Genomic DNA, 17,016 nt, shown 5'->3' with positions numbered 1-17,016 from the left:
GGACTTTTATTATATTAAAAATCACAATTGCTAGTTTTGTCACTTGTTCAAAATCACTGCCTAAGCTCTGAACCAAGACTCAGAGCTCTCTGTAGAAGGTTTTGCTTTCCCCTAGTGTTCTGCAGACAACTGGCTGTTGTTAGTGGAAAGAGCTGTGTGATGTCACATTGTTCTAACCTCTTAAATAACATGTTTCACACCTAAAGTCATTCAGATAGCCACGTCCTTTCTAGGGTAACATGGTTCCCAGTTTCTGTGACATTATAGTCATGTGGTACCATGAGGGACACATTAACTTCCTTTTGGACAACAAAATATTTCCTATTCAGAATTCAAACTGAAATAGATTTTCTTTCTTTGGCATGATCGTGGCACCAGGTCTCTCCCCGACCGCTGCTTGGAATGGACTGGGCTGTGTGGAACTTATACAAGGCCCTTGGGGAGAAGCTAGAAGTAGAAAAGTCAGAGATGCCTTGCCAGTAACTCTTTGAGAAGTCCAGGGTGCAGGTTATTTTTTGAGTTTGTTACATGAGTAACCATAGAGAGGATTTGTTTTCTTTGGAGGTTGGTTAAAGAAGGAGCACATTAGAAAAAGGAGCTGCTCCCAGATAATCCAGAGCTGTCAGTGGCAAATAGCATGGAGGAAGGAACCAAAACCCTGCAGCAACCTGGGGTTAAAGGATCTTTCAAGGAAATAGCGTCCAGCTATTTGTTGCTATTGCTGTGAGTTTGGTTGTTTTCTCAGACCACAGGATCCCCTCTCTCTTCCCTCTGAGTATATAACAAGAGGGAAAAGGCTTTAAATTGTAGTAACAATTTGGGGGGCATCTTTTAAAGGTAAGTGGCAAAATTTGAAGTGATTTCCTAAGTGCCCAGAGCTACTAATTTTTGAGCAAGTTTTCAAAGCCAGATTGATCTGATTCCAAACCCTCACTTCTCATCCTCTATTATGTGGCACTTTTCTTGAGGAAGAGGTTGGGCTAGGGGAGTGAGATGGTTATGTCCCAGCTCTGAATGAATTCACTAGGTTGAAGTGTTTTACTCAAGACAAACCAAAGAAGCCAAGCTTTGACTGCCATCTAGTGGTCAGTTGTTTGTTTTACGGAAGTAAAGTAGATTTTTTTTTTTGTCTTCACTGAAAACCCATATTTGTAGAGGTGTACACTAAGAAAGGAAAAATGCTAACTAAAATCTTATGTGTGATCATATCACACAGAGGAATCTTAAAGGACTGGGATAACTAAAATGATTGTTATACTAATGGAAAGATTTGATGCTCAGCGAAGATTCATAAAAGTAGTAAAAAATTTGAATACCCTATTTAGGCTTCTTTCATACTCATTATCTCTAGAGTGCCAATAATAAAGCATATATGATCAAGAGAATAAGCTCCAAAATCATGCTGTCTGGGCTTGGAGGTTAGTTCCATCCCTTACTAGCTCAGAAGCCTTCGTCAAGTCGCTTAATCTTCCTGAATTGGTTCACTCTTCTGTGAAGAATCATCCCACAGAACTGTCGAATGACGAAATAATTAGGAAAGTGGTAAGTTGAAATAGTGCTTGTTACATCATATTGACAGGATTCCTATTTCTGTTTTTTTTTTTAAGATGAACACAATATATTTATTTTTTATGTGGTGCTGAGGATCGAACCCAGTACCTCACAAGGGCAAGGCAAGTGCTCTACCGCTGAGCTATAATCCCAGCCCCTCTATTTCTAAAGATAAGCCTTGGTGTAATTAAACAGACCACTTAAAATCCAGTATAAAATATTTAACATATTTGAAGAGCCTAACAGAGTTCCTGGAATAGCTACTTAATAACAATTGGTATGATAGCAGTGGATTTCAACTAGGATACTTAAATATTTGGAGAGATGAAAAGGCAGAAGGGGGTCAAAAACACAACCTTGCTTTGTTCTTTTATTAATTCATCTACAAAACATTTATGAAGAGTCAGGCACAGTGGTGCACACCTGTAATCCTAGAAGCTTGAGAGGCTGAGTCAGGAGGATTAAAAATTTGAAGCCAGCCTCAGCAACTTAAGGAACCTAGTGAGACCCTGCATCTAAACAAATTAAAAGGGCTGAGGATGTGACTCAGTGGTTAAGCATCCTTGGATTCAATCCCTAACCCCCAAATTACTGATTGTGAACTATATGCTAGGTTATCTTAGGCCAGCCCACAATGTCAGCTGGTTTTGTGTGTGTGTGTTGAAATCTATACTGATGGTGTAAATGCAGTGGTGGGTAGAATTGCTGTCTCAGCATGCAATTGGTGCTCAACTGTTATCACACACCCATAATAAGGAAATGCCTTGCTTTGTCCTACTCTGTTCAATATGGTTTTTCTCATAATTTCATGATGCATTAATATGGAGGTTCAGAAAATATTGTAATTCCCAGACTCAGTCTCTCTTGAATCTTAGTAATAGAATCTTGAAAGTAATAGAACCTAATAAATATATTTGAGTTAAACTGTCATCTGCTTTTACTTCTTAGAATAGAACTAAATTTGAAGACTTTATCCTCACATAAAACATCATAAGGTTTGGATTGGACAATTTCTAATATCTCCTCAAACACTAAAATTCTATAGTCAAGTTATCACCATGTGCCTGCAAGGCTTAATTTTTGTCTAATGTTTATGCAGGCCAATAAAAAGCAACTCAAAATTTTTAGATTTTTTTTTTTACTTAAATGATTTAACATACTTATATCCATACTGCTTCATAGTTACTTCATAGTAATTTTTAGAAAGTCTGAGCTTTGTATGTGGCATATTTCCAGCATGAATACATGGGGCATGTTTAGGTTTTCTGATTTGTTTTTGTACTGGTGAATGAACCCAGAGCTTTACAATGATAGGCAAGTGCTTTCTACCACTAAGTGAGATCGTTGGTGCCTTGCTATCTATCTTGATTCAATCTTTTCTTTTCTTTTTTTTTTATTGATTCAATCTTTTCTATATCTGTCAGGACTTTTTCAGTTGTGAGCCAGAAACCCAACAAGCTTTTAAGCAAATTTGTGCTTCAGGAACCAAGCAACAGGTAACTGAGGTTCCAGAATGTCTATAATCAGTTTCAAAATCCTTTTACGATTCTGTTTCCATCTCAATGCTTTACTAAATTTTGTTCTTTCCAATTAGCTTTTCCATAACAGAAAAATAAAAGTAAGGAGAGTTTTCAGGCTGACACTAGCTTTTTGTTTCCAAATTCCAAAATCTTGCTCTCCGATTAACTTTAAAACTCAATTTGAGCTAAGTACTCTACCTACTGAGAGCAATTATTGGAAGGTAGAAACTAAGATGATAGCAGCTACCATTTAAAGAATACAATACAGATAGATGAATGTAGTATCTCCCCATATAATGTGATACTGTACTCAAAATCAAAGGGAGTGAAAATAATATACCTCCTCTCTTAACCTTATCCATCTCATTACATCACATCCAACACTGTAAAATGCTTTTTTGAAACTTCATTTTTTTCTGAACCAACTGTATCCCAAGCACTTCACAAAGCACTTTATATATATATAAATCACTTCAAATTATCCTCATAATCCTGGGAGGTAGGAAATGTCTTACAGTTTCGGATGAAATGACATATTTCGAAAGATACAAGAAAAGTCACACAGGCCTAGAAGCTTTAATACTTTCATTTTCAATTTGTTTCTTTTATTTGGAAAATTCAAATTATAAATATTCATCACTCTAAAATAAACATATGCTAAAGTTAATAATAACAAAGACTGACAAAAATAGCGATACGATTCTTTTATTATTGAGTTTTATTTTGAGGAAAAAGCATCTTTTTTTTTTTACACTTGTAAACAAGTCAGTAAATATACTATTCTGAGATTCCTCGTGTGTGTGTGTGTGTGTGTGTGTGTGTGTGTGTGTGTGTTGGAATGTTAGATTACAACAGCAACCACATTATATAATAGTTATTAAAGGCAAGTCAGGCTAAAACAAGGATAAAATTTTATAGCTAAAAATATTCATAGCAGCAACTTTAAAAAGATGATTTTATTAAGTCATTGCACTTGGTCATTTTATTGCTACAGCAAAACAAGGCCATTCAATTATAACACTTCTCGTTTTGGATTTTAACTGATTGTCTCATTCTGCTCATACATTTCAAGTTTAAATGCAAGCATAAAAAATTTACCAAAAAACTTACAGAGCACTTGAATTTTTTTTTCCCCCTGTAATCACAGTAAGGAGCTAATTTTAAAAAGAAAAAAAAAAAAAAGGATCCTCTGTTCCACAAGACCCATTCTCTCTCTGCATTTTTAGACTCTTCAGTAAAGTTCTATAAAATTCTGTAGAGGTAACAGCTTTATAAGACAGAAGCTTAGTGGTCACAACACAAAAAAGTAACATTGAATACAATTAGAAAATTAGTATTATGTGTTTCAAAGCATAGCAAACCTGAACTATATATTCACTAATAATTTGGCAACAACAGACTCATCTTTTCTGTCATTTATACTCACAAATAGGGAGTGGAGTGTGGGAACTAATGTTTCACCTCCAATAAAAGCTATTACTATTACATACCATTTTGTGACATGAAATTTAGGAAAGTCTTCATATCAAGAGCAAATACTGGTAAAATATGATAAAGGAATCGTTTTCCCCTTAATTTCAAGCTTGCTTGGTTTTCCTTACATTTTGTCAAGGGTAGAAAAGCAGAGAGAACTTCAATGAGTTTTATATTCTGAGAAGTAGGAAAGTCAAATATACTACAGAAAAATGACCAAAAAACCTTCATGAATAACCTGAAATCTGCTGGAACCTTCTCTCACCCCATTGTTATGGTAGGTAGGGATAACTTAGTACATCTTCCAATGAGAAAGCTGGAAGATATGGTATCTAGGATGCAGTATTTTTATTTTTACCTAAGGACTGTCATTAATTGATGATATAATTTATTTAACAAGGCAATCATTCATTTGACTAATCATTTAAAAACAAAAAGGAACAATTTTGCTCAGTAGTGATCTCATTAGAAGAGCCCAAAGACATTAAATAGTTAAAATGTACACACTCAAAAAGCAAAATTAGCTTTCCCCCAAAGCCCAAACATTGTGACTTAAATATTAAGTAACTGTGTATTGGCATTTCTATTATTTTCTACTTCAGTTCTTTTTATATCTTTTTTAAACAGTAAGAGTTTCATTTACACAAGATTTCCATACTTTTGAGATTTAAAAAATGTAAAGAAAAAACATTGGGTGGTTTAAAACAAAAACAAAAAAAAGGAAGCATGATAACTTGGTACTCAAAATCATTTCCTATAGTACAGCTGGAAGCCTTTTTTTTTCAAATGAAAAATTTCAAAATTTTAAATAAACCTATAAGTTTTTAGACATATTACATATAGAATATAACATTCTGAAATGTTCAAATGTTCATAAATGACTCTGAAGAAATTGCTGATTCACCCACTCTGTGAAAATGTGGTTTTCAATATGATCAACTATATTTGGTTTAAATAAGCTGTAATGTTATATTTTATGATATACTAACACCCTTTCTAAACTTTTAACCTAAATAACATTCCAAAATATCTCCAGGAGTTAGTTTGGCCTATTATGGAAATTATACACTGTAAAACCTGAGTATTTACATAATGACAACTTGTCCTAGTATGAAGCCTTACATGAGGTTCTGAAAAGATTTGGATTTTGTTTTCCTAATATTACACTATTAAAAGTCAGAGGGAAGAGTATGAAGAACTAAAGATAATGAAATATTTGAGACTGTAAAACAAGCAGGAAAGTACAGCAATAAGGCTGGTGTTTACTATTTCATAGGTGCTGTTGTTTCTAGGCACAAGGATTAAATTGATGTTTTTAGATTCCTTAGAACTAATGAACTTATAATAAAGCTCATTTTTAACAATCCATTACATTTTAACGAAATTCCTTTTATGAATCCTATAGTGCAAGCAATATAAAACACTCAAAATTGAAACTGTTTTTATTATTTCATTAGTTATTACTGTATGCATGGGTGAGTAATCTGATTTATAGCTAGGAAACTCCTATTTCATCACCCAAATTAAAAACAGCACTGCAGACAAACAGGCAAAACAGTGTAATCTTGGGTAAGAAGCTAAAAGTAAAAATATGTATATATTTACAAAGTTTATATCCCTTAATGTATCATGGGAAAAGTAGTGACTATAGTTACTATAAAGCTAATTTGTCGCTCTCAAATAGTTTATCTTACAGATTACTTGTAAAGATATCACCATATTTATAGTATAGATCTCTTTAAAAATAATACTACAAGTTTCAATAAAAAATTATGAACTTTCTTTCGTTTTTATACAGATTCAGTAGTATTTTCAAGCAAACAAACAAAAATAATGTTTGCAATCCCACCACAGTAAGAAATAAGGCCTCTTTTTTTTCATATTGGCAAAACTAAATATATATATATTAAAAAAAACACCCACCCCCTAACTTTTTAATAGATAATATAGTTCATATACTCATATTTCATTATCACAACATCAGCGTTTGTTATTTTTAAGTAACAAGTCGATGGAAGTTCATATTGTTGTATCTGAATCCCTGGAACACTTCAAGAAGACAGGACAGCTTTTTTCAGTTTCTCTATTTCCATCTAAAATAAATATAAATTGGGAAACAGATAAAATACACATTAGTGCAAATTATCTTGACATATGTCATTAACATTTGATCATACTTTTTAAGCCAGTAGATTTTAATTTCCAGATCTAAAATCCAGTTTCCCATGGTGTAATAAATATTGAGTAAATGCTCAACAGAATAAAAATGTCACAGTACAAGTTCCAAAGAAGCACTGAACAACAAGAAAAATATCAACTGTAATTCTTACAGCCAGAACAATATTAAGTAATGTGAAATTTAAAAGAATTTTTAAAAAATTATTCTATAAAGAACAAAAGAACTCTGGAAATCAAATTTAAAAATGTACATTTAAACAAAGGGGGCAGTGTAGAATAGTATAAAAAATAAAGGACCAGTTTATATTCCATGACTTTCACTATCTATGTATTACTGGTAAATTGCTTAACATTACTTCCTTTCAAATTCCCCATCTATAAACAGAAGGTACTAAATTGTCTCTAAAGCCCAGAAATATATCCAAGATTCAGACAATGTGTTAGAAATATTTCCACCTTTAGGAGAAGGGCCCCTTCACTTAAGAGAAAGAAAAAAAAATGATCATAATGACTACAAAGAGATACTTAATTTTCACATACTACAAATGACTAAGTTGAGGCTAAAAGACATTAAATAGTAAGTCAATATTTCTACATCAGTAACTGGTGGCATAGGATTTGTATTAGTAAAGTCTATGTCTATATTGTCCAGTTTTTGTACTGACTTTCTTCCCAATTCACCAATGTTTTCTTTACCTTTCACTTCCTTGCTTTTTCCTGATAATATTGCCTCTTTTTTAACAATGCACATAAGCAACGCGTGCATCAGTTAACCTCTGACTTAGTCGTAAAGTATAATTTCGATGTGGTCATAATCTCCTAAGTAATGCCAACCATCCAAATATGGTTTATTAACTTCAGGATCTCTCCTGATATCATTCTTAAATTTTCTTTTAATAATATAATTATGCACTAAATGTTTTGGCAGTATTGAATGAGAACAAGTCTCAATTTACAGTCTCAATTGAGACAAAATATCTTTAAATCATCCTCTTCATGTACTATTACTGTCTTGTTTCCAAAGATAAGTGAAAATAGGCAAGAATGCACAGAAAGCAGTAAGAAATAAGTTGGCAAAAGAGGGAATAAAAAGTGGGAGGAATAATCCTTCATTCAAAGTCAGTACTACTCCATACAAACAGTGATTTCTGACATAAATTTTAGTTATCAAGCAAAATCTTATATTGCTATCTACCCTCCTCATTTTTCCTTTTTTATCGCCCCCAAGTATAATTTAGTATTATATAGTACTAACATTATAGTATTTCAAAATACTACATCTAATCTTTCTGCAAACATTTCTTTAACTATATGATCCTAAAACTTTAATGACTTAAAAGTGCTTTTACAAATACAGAGGTCGAACTTTGCCCATTGGGGGAAAAAATACAGTTCAATAGGAGGGTAACATCTGACCATGTTGGAAAAATTAAATTCTTCAAAAAAGAATTCATTTGATTCCTTTCATAATTTTTATGACACAAACATTCCTCTTGCTTATCTTATTTTCATATATGAATATTAGCATGTATGTATAAAACAAAGTCAAGAAACTTTTTTTTAAATTTCTCAATTTCTACCAATTCACATGCTGTGAATTTAAGGTGTATTTTAAACACGTTTCCTCTAACATTCATTAATACAACAATAATTTATTAGGTATATAGTAAGTGTGTAGCACTGTTAGGAGTGATGGACAAAGATGAAACAGACATGGATCTCACTCTAAACAGTCTTATAATAAGGAACGGAACAAAACAAATAGTACAGTAATAGGATTGAAAATTATGATTTATACATGTCTTTAAAAACTAGAGGAAATGTAAATTTGGATGAAAATTAAAACTTCTAGTCAAAGGAAGACTACTACCAACTTAATAAATATGATTCTTTGAGCAGGTCTTTAAGAATCTATAGAATGAGCATTAGAAGATGAGGCAAGAAGACAATTTAGGAAGAGTGAAAATTCAGATGTATCAACTTGTTAAGGCACAATGGAGGATCAGAAATTAAGAAAGAAAGATAAACTAGGACTAGAATAATAGAAGACCTCACACACCAAGTTGAGAATTTTGAACTTCATTCAACAAGTAACAGAAAACTTTTGGAAGTACCTGAGCAATGAAAGATTAATCTGCAATAAAATTAGAGAAACTTGAGCAAGCTCAATAGAAAATAATGCACATCAGAACAAGAAAGTGTTGACATAAAAGTTAGAAAGTAAAGTAAATAAAACTGAAAGTAACAGAATTAGAAGAGAGGGTAAGTACCATGTATGTGTGACCAGAAGGGTAACAGAAACAGGAAGTCAAAAAAACAAAAGAAGAAAATAAAATATTTCCCTGGAGATATGGTAAGTTCACCATGTAACATCCAGGGAGACTAAAAGAAACTGGGAATACAAGAATTAGATTTAGAGGGAGATGCATTAAAGCTAATCACTAGATTCACTGTTGCAAATGAATTCAAACAGTGAATGCATAGAAAAAAAGAGCAAAGGATAGTAGTTAAGGAATATTTACATTTAAGGTTCAAGAAACAAAAAGGAAAGAAGTTAGACAAGGAACAAGTATCACCTTACTACAACAAACCTCTGACAAAGAGAAAACAGTAAAAATTTGAAATGTGCAGAAATTGAAGAAGAGAAAACCTAATAAAACCTAATAAAATGCAAGGGGTTAAAGAATGAAATGAAGGTAAAGACTCAGACACTGCAAATGTAGGCTTTTTGTGAGAGGGTAGAATGATAGTTATTTTTGTTTTGTAGGAAATGAACCTCAAATAAAAAGAGAAAACACGTACAGTAGATCAAAAGGGCAGTTAGACCCGGAAGAAGGCTTTGGTTTGAAGGGGGGAAATTGAATATTTTCATACAAAGAAACAAAAGCATCAAAAAAAATTGTCAGATATAAGAGTAAAAATGAAGTTTTCATAATACTTTGTAAGTTGTATCTTTAAATATATTATTTCAACAACTAAAGTTAAAGAAAGTTAAGTGACTCACCCAAGTTTACCCAGTATGATAATTTCTAAGAGTAGACATTTTAAAGTCTGGTTACTTCTGTTAAAATTTTTCAGTTCCACTGCTCTTACTTCACCATTCTAATCTCCAGTTTTCTCACCCTTATAAATAAAAACAATAATCCTTACAAGTCCTTATATGTATCGAATGAGATAATGAACAGAAAGAGCTAAGCCTAAATGATATAATTTAGGGTAGTAAAGACTATAATTCAGAATAGGAGCTCAAGTTCTATAACCACAGTCCCATGTTCTATCTTGACCTATGATGCTGACAAAAGAAACAGGCTAAGTAATGAGGTAAGGTAAAATGTAGAGAGGATATGAAATACTTCAATAGAGAATAAGAAGAGCCTCGGGCGGAGGGGTGGGGAGGATACAATTTTCTCTTACATATGTAGGAAGAACAACACAAATGAAGACAAAAATGCATGAGCAGAGAAAGAAAGTTAAGGAAGAAAAAGGAATTAAATAAAATTGCCAGCCATCAGCAAAGAATAAAGGTAAACTTCTAGTGAGAACTGGAAAGCAATAACACCACCAGTCCTGCCATAGGGAAAAAATAAACTGGCGACATAAGAGGAAAGAACAATATTTATTTTATTCACAAATATATACCTTCAGGTTCATACACTGCCTAAGAGAGTTAATGTTCAAAGATGTTTTTCCATTTGAATGAATGAAATATGACAGAGTATCAACAAGATATTTACAAAATTGCTACCATGCGGTAGGGAATGTCCAAGTGGAATAGAATGGCGTAATTTGTAGAACCAATCACATAGTTGGGATTAAAAAAAAAAAGTATAGTTTATACTGTCTAAAATCTCAATGCTGGGAGAAACAAATTACCTCTAGATTACTTCTCAAGGCCTTCTCTTCTTCCAAATCTTTTCTCAGTTTTTCCAGTTCTTTCCTAAAAAACAAAATATTTATTACTTCCAATTAAACAATATAGACGAGGCAAATAGACAAATTAACAGAATCTCTTTTGCCTAACCTCCCAGGTATATGAGGGAAACTAGCCATGTTGACTGATAAAATTTTCAGATGTTCTAGTTTCAACAATTCGATGTTAATAGTAAAAAAAAAAAAATGCAGCAAAACCCTGGCAAACTTATCTAAGATAAATTAAGTAAATTCAGAACAGCTTATGAAAAAAGCAAAAAAGGAAATAATACATGGCTTTTAAAAGCAATTTTCCACATTCATCTAGTATATATTTTATTTTGGCTAGATACTTCAGAGCCAAAACAATTTACAAAATAATATCAACAAGTCACAATAAAGGCAAATTACAATTTATCTGATAATTTCACCAATACTTTCCTTTTTTAAAATTAAATATTATATTAAAATTCAAACCAAACAGCAAAATTATTATAACCAATAATCTTTCTTAACTCGTATTTTTATTTTTCCATATTCAACTATTTTTTCAATAAAGATTCTATAAGTATATATTCCATATTGTGTCTTTTCAGAAATTATTTGAAAACATTTTCACTCTGCTTAAATTTTCATATTTATGCTATTTAGTATTCAAATATCTGTTTTTGATTTTTTTTTAATTGAACTAAGAGATTTTATTGGGGTCTGCACTAAAGAGAAGAAAAGGAGAGGAAGAGAGCAGCCCCCTGAGCCAGTTTTGGCTTTAGAAGTGTTGATTAGGCCATGTGGCAGTTGCTGATTTGCAGGGTGACTCAGGAATGGTGGTGACTGGCAGGGTTTTTGTTAGGAAAGGGTGATTAGAAAACGTGTCTTGAGGGAATTTTTGGAGAAAAATTTTGACTTTGGCACCCTTGAGACAAGAGGTAGAGGGGTAAGGGATTGTGTAATATTCTTCTGTAGAGATAGAAACTTCAGTGGGGAGAGACCCAATGGGGCAAATAAAACCTAATGCCAAGGTCTCTTGAAAACCCAACATTCCTCCCTTCTTTTTGTTTGGACTCAGGGCGTTGAAATCTTCTGGCTACTTCCTGTTGGAGAGGGACAACGAATTTGAAGGAAGGGAGGAATGGTCAGGTTGGGGGGACAAGAGAATTATAGCCATAAAGGCCAGGGTGCTAAAGATGCAAATTTCCTCGGCGTTGAAATTGATGAAAGTTCCTTGAAGCCATAGGTCATGGATAGCCTCAATCCAATCCTTGTCTGTATAAATGGGTGGAATCAGCCAGCTGTGTTGTTGGAGGGCTTCCACAAACTGCAGGAACCTGGAGTGCCACTTGGTGAAGCTGGATGAGGCCATGCTGCCTGAGGTCCTGAGGTAGCTGACACCGACAGCTCTCAGTGAGCTTCACGCTTACTTCTCATTCACGGTTGGGAGAGAGGGCTAAAAGCTGGGTTTTGTTGTTGTTGTTTGTTTGTGCATATTTTCTGCCTTTTAACATACATTAGAAAAATTCCCTTCATGAGTACTGTCAAAAAATAGTCCAGTATGATGGTGCATGCCTCTAATCCCAGCTACCCAAGAGGTTTAGGCAAAATGATTCCATGTTCAAGGCCATCCTGGGCAACTTAATGAGATCCTTTCTCAAAAATGAAAAATTAAAAAATATAAAAAAGAATTAGAAATGTAGCTCAGTGGTAGAGCACTTGCCTAATATGTGCAAGGGCCTGGGTTTAATTCCCAGCACAGCCCCCACAAAAAAGAAGAGTATAGAGAAACAGTTTGAGAAACTGTTTAAAAATTTATTAACTAAAACAAGGGAACTTTTAAAATTATTTATATTATTTAAATTAACATTTTAAAACTAATTTCTTCTAGGCCTTTAATAATTAGAAAACCATGCCTCTATATGAGGTAAATTTTCTATTTTCTACTTGACCATAATTTTTGAAATAATAATATTCAACTCAAATTCATCTAGAGCTTATTTTATAGTGATAAGAGGTATACACCTAAGCTAAATTCATATTTCTATAATATTATCCTAGTTTATATATTTTCTATTGTGATTATTCAATATTCTGATTTCATTATACATTAAATCTATATTTAAGACTAATCCTGCATTATTTATCCCATCCTATTTACCTATATAGTGTTAACATTATTTGCTTTCTGATCTAATAATTTAGTACTTCTCACATTTTTATTCTTCTTTTAAAAATATATTGACAAATGTATAGTTTTTATATACCACTGTTTTCTTTTTACAAGTCCAGGATCAAACTGTAAGTATTATTCTGCAACTTCTCTAATGAATACTTAGATGACTGACATATTTCAATCTTTATATGTCAAGCTGTATTTTTTAGTTACTTGTTGCATGCATTTTAGATTTTAATATTGGATGTATAAATATTACTTATGTAAGCTATAAAGATATAATAGTAATGCAAAAGCCAATTTGGGTTAATGTATCATCAAATGACAAACTATATATTATGTACATAAAATATATAATATATATAAATATATACATGCACACATATTTTAAGTAGTTATTCAAGATACATTTTTGTTTCTAAGAGGTAATAAATGTTCTATGAACTACAAATACCTCATGTTATTAATCTCACTACATTTTTTTTTTTATACAGAATACTAGGCCACCTGAGAATTGAACAAGAAATGGTTTAAAATTAGGTCCTGGGTAACATGGCCTCTGGCTGTGAATTTTATATTCTAAAAATACAAATTCTTTTAGAAAGGATGTTGATGTAAGGGGATGAGCACCATTGTTCTAAGTTCAAATAGATTAGTGACTCATTTATTTGTTTTACCTTGATATTTTGCAGTATTATATTTAAAATACCAAGTTTTAGAATTCAAATACTAGTTTTAATAGAAAAGATCTCTAAAATAATAGAGGACTTGAGGTTTGTTTTAGTTCTGTCTTTTAAAAAGCTGTATAATAAGTAAATAGCTTGACTTCTCTGAACTTTTATTTCTTCATTTTAAAAAATGGAGAGGGCTACAGTAAGTGATCTTTTACATGTACTTAAGCTCTACAAAGTCTCTCACATTCAATTAGGGATGTCCAACTGTACACCATATCAAAAACTTTCAGAGTTAAGAGAAAGGCTTTAGAGATCACCTATCCTAACCCTCTCAGAAATTCAGCTATACATATATAACTGACCCTAAAATACAATATGATTTTCCTCATGTTTTTCAAGACCATTTAACTCCTATGTCTGACCAGAAGATTTCTAGTCCAACTTAGAGGTTAACATGTATCTATTCCAAGACTAACATACTGGAACAAGTTTTCCAATTCAAGTTTTTATCAAAAGCACCTTTAATGAAAATTTTCTTTGAAAACATACTTGCTTATACCAGAAACAGGCAGAACAGATCTTTATTTGATACACTTTGAAAGAATTATTTGCATATGTACTAGGTAGTACTCACAGAAGAAAACAAAGGTTACTTACCCATGATCCTTTTTCAGTGCTTCTACACTACACAGCAATTCAATAATCTGGGCGCGAAGTTCATCTAGGGAATTTTTTTTGCCATCATCTGTTTCTACTTTAGATTTTATTTCTAATGGAGTTAGGAAAGCAGATGTATTTGCTTTAGAAGTATTTGAAGGTGTTGAAAGGTAGACAGATGGCTGAAAATAAAATAAAAGTTTCTTCTGATCTTATTTGTATATATAAATGTATATTACATTTAAGCACAAAAGATACTCAGAGCAAAAGATGTTTAAAAATAACAATGCGGGCTGGGGATGTGGCTCAAGCGGTAGCGCGCTCGCCTGGCATGCGTGCGGCCCGGGTTCGATCCTCAGCACCACATACCAACAAAGATGTTGTGTCCGCCGAGAAATAAAATAAACAAATAAATAAATTCTTTCTCTCTCTCTCTCTCTCTCTCTCTCTCTCTCTCTCTCTCTCTCTCTCTCTCTCTCTCCCCCTTTCCTCTCTCTTTAAAAAATAAAAATTAAAAAAAAATAAATAAAAATAACAATGCAGACTGAACATCCCAGACCTGAAAACTAGAAATTCAAGATGCTCAAAAGTTCAAATCTTTGAGTAGCAACTTTCCACAAGTGAATAATTCTATACCTGATTTTATATAATGGGTTAAGTCAAAATGTAGGCATACTAAAAACACTGTATAAATTTACCTTCAGGCTTTGTGTATAAGAAGTACATAAAACAAATAAATTTTGTACTTCATCTTGGGTCCCATTCTCAAGATATCTCATTGTATATTTGCAAATATTACAAAATACAAAAGAAGTGGAAATCTGAAACACTTCTGGTCCCTAGCATTTTGGTAACCTGTACTCCAAGATAACAGTAAATTTGAAAATTCAAGAAACAGTTTGATGTTCCTGACTGGAAAAAAAACAACAGACAATTAAAGAATTAATTTGCAACAACTAGTGGATTTTGTGGAAGAAATAAATGGCAATGGCTTTGTTTTTAAAAAGGAGAAACAAAAAAAAATCCATCAAATTTATCTTATGGATGCTGTGCCTACTGGAGAATCTAAAAGCAAGAATATATAAGTATTAATAAGGTGTTACTTGATCTTCCATATTAAACACATATCATTTAGACTATCTAAAAAGGCTGACTTAAAAGTAATTATGAAAAAATTTAGAATGATCATGGAAGCAGCATTAAGATGAATCCACATACTGGAATCGTTTTTGTAGCAAAATAAAACAACAAAGCCATTTTAGTAAAATTTCAATGGATTGTCAACTGCTTAGAGAATGAGATTTATTTGTATTTAATAAATTGCAAATGTATCCAAATGCCCTGTAATAAAACTAAGGAACAACTTAGGAGGAGATGTGACCTTTGTAAGTATATGTGTCAGTTGTGGTAAAAATATTTTAAATAAAAATAGCACAACTTTAGAAAAGATACCTAAGACCATGTAACAGATAGAAGGATCCATGTATTTTGCCATTCATTCCAGTATATACTGAGTGTTTAATTATGGTGCCAACAACCAAGCTAGGTAAAGAGTAAAGAAATAATGGTTTCTGATCTAATTAAATGTTATCGCTCTTTTAAAAGTATGTGGACTAGACAATTTCAGAGTATATGTTTAATAAGAAAATGAAACAGATATATAAATCTATGCCTTAAAAATATGAAATAAGTAATTATTAATTTTAAAACCAATATAAGCTCTTCTAAAAATATCTGACTTAAGATTAACAACTCAAGGGAGAGAAAAGGGAAATTGCATGGAAATGGAAGGAGACCCTCATTGTTATACAAAATTACATATAAGAGGTTGTGAGGGGAATGGGAAAAAAAACAAGGAGAGAAATGAATTACAGTAGATGGGTAGAGAGAGAAGATGGGAGGGGAGGGGAGGGGAGGGGGATAGTAGAGGATAGGAAAGGTAGCAGAATACAACAGTTACTATTATGGCATTATGTAAAAATGTGGATATGTAACCGATGTGATTCTGCAATCTTTGTAATGTTTTGAATAACCAATAAAAAAAAGAATAATAATATAAAAAGATTAACAACTCAATTCCTCAAAAAAATTATTTTATTTCTTGGCAGAAGAAATAATTTTTAGAAAATATACTAAATTCTATAATTCTGATGTTCACAAAGAATCATGAAAACCATACAAATGTTATAGCACAATGTGACTCACCTTTGGAACGTAGCATGTATCCTTTTTAAATTCAGATGGCTTTAGATTGGCACTATCTTCTTCTTTTGATAACTTCAAAGTTTTTTCTGGGCTTTGAGTTGGCTAGATGTTTTTTTTAGAAATCAAGAAACAGAACAAATCAAAGAAGGAAACTGTAGTAGGCATTTGGATAATAAAGAAAATTACTTATACTACTTCACTTGCTACTATTCTTGTTATTCCATTACTCTTAAAAAGATATTATGTAACTTCAAGCTGAATAACACATTTGCATATCTTGAGGGCAAGAATAACTCGTCTCACAGCAACAAAAATTTTTTCCACTTAAGTAGGATAAAAACATCATAGTAAATACAAGTTAATATATTATCATTAAAGTACAACCTGTATTCCAGGCAAAAAACAGAAAGCATAATAACAAGTTACTTAGATGATGGGAAATGTACTACAAAAAATCCTGAATATATCCGAAGAAAAAAGTTTCTCATTTTACCCTAAAATGAGTTATCTTCCACTTTTTAATCTTGATCACTATTGTTAGATTAGTAGATTGAACAGGTTCCCTGTCCTCATTTGACCCTGGGCTGTGTGGTTATGGTCTCATAACAAATAATCTATTCCAGACCATACTGAAGAACATATCTCTTTCCTTGTTATTTTCTTATACATCAGCATTTGCCATTTG

General features: G+C 32.3%; 1 protein-coding gene across 3 annotated transcripts in view; it reads right to left on the bottom strand.

Annotated features, from left to right (window-relative positions):
* Window positions 1–3,764: 3,764 nt before the first annotated feature.
* CD2AP (CD2 associated protein) overlaps window positions 3,765–17,016 on the bottom strand; it is a 103,611-nt gene continuing 90,359 nt past the window's right edge. For all 3 annotated transcript variants that reach the window (XM_081295228.1, XM_081295229.1, XM_081295230.1), the window contains 4 exons: window positions 16,332–16,433; window positions 14,127–14,308; window positions 10,596–10,659; window positions 3,765–6,637 (listed from right to left, as the gene is read on the bottom strand). In XM_081295228.1, the coding sequence (XP_081151354.1) occupies window positions 6,596–6,637; window positions 10,596–10,659; window positions 14,127–14,308; window positions 16,332–16,433 (390 nt within the window). In that variant the 3' untranslated portion in view covers window positions 3,765–6,595. The remainder of the gene's footprint in view (window positions 6,638–10,595; window positions 10,660–14,126; window positions 14,309–16,331; window positions 16,434–17,016) is intronic.

Source organism: Spermophilus citellus, assembly GCF_964194105.1.
Source record: "Spermophilus citellus genome assembly, chromosome: 5".
Taxonomy (NCBI): Eukaryota; Metazoa; Chordata; class Mammalia; order Rodentia; family Sciuridae; genus Spermophilus; species Spermophilus citellus.
This window is presented reverse-complemented; position numbering and strand designations above follow the sequence as displayed.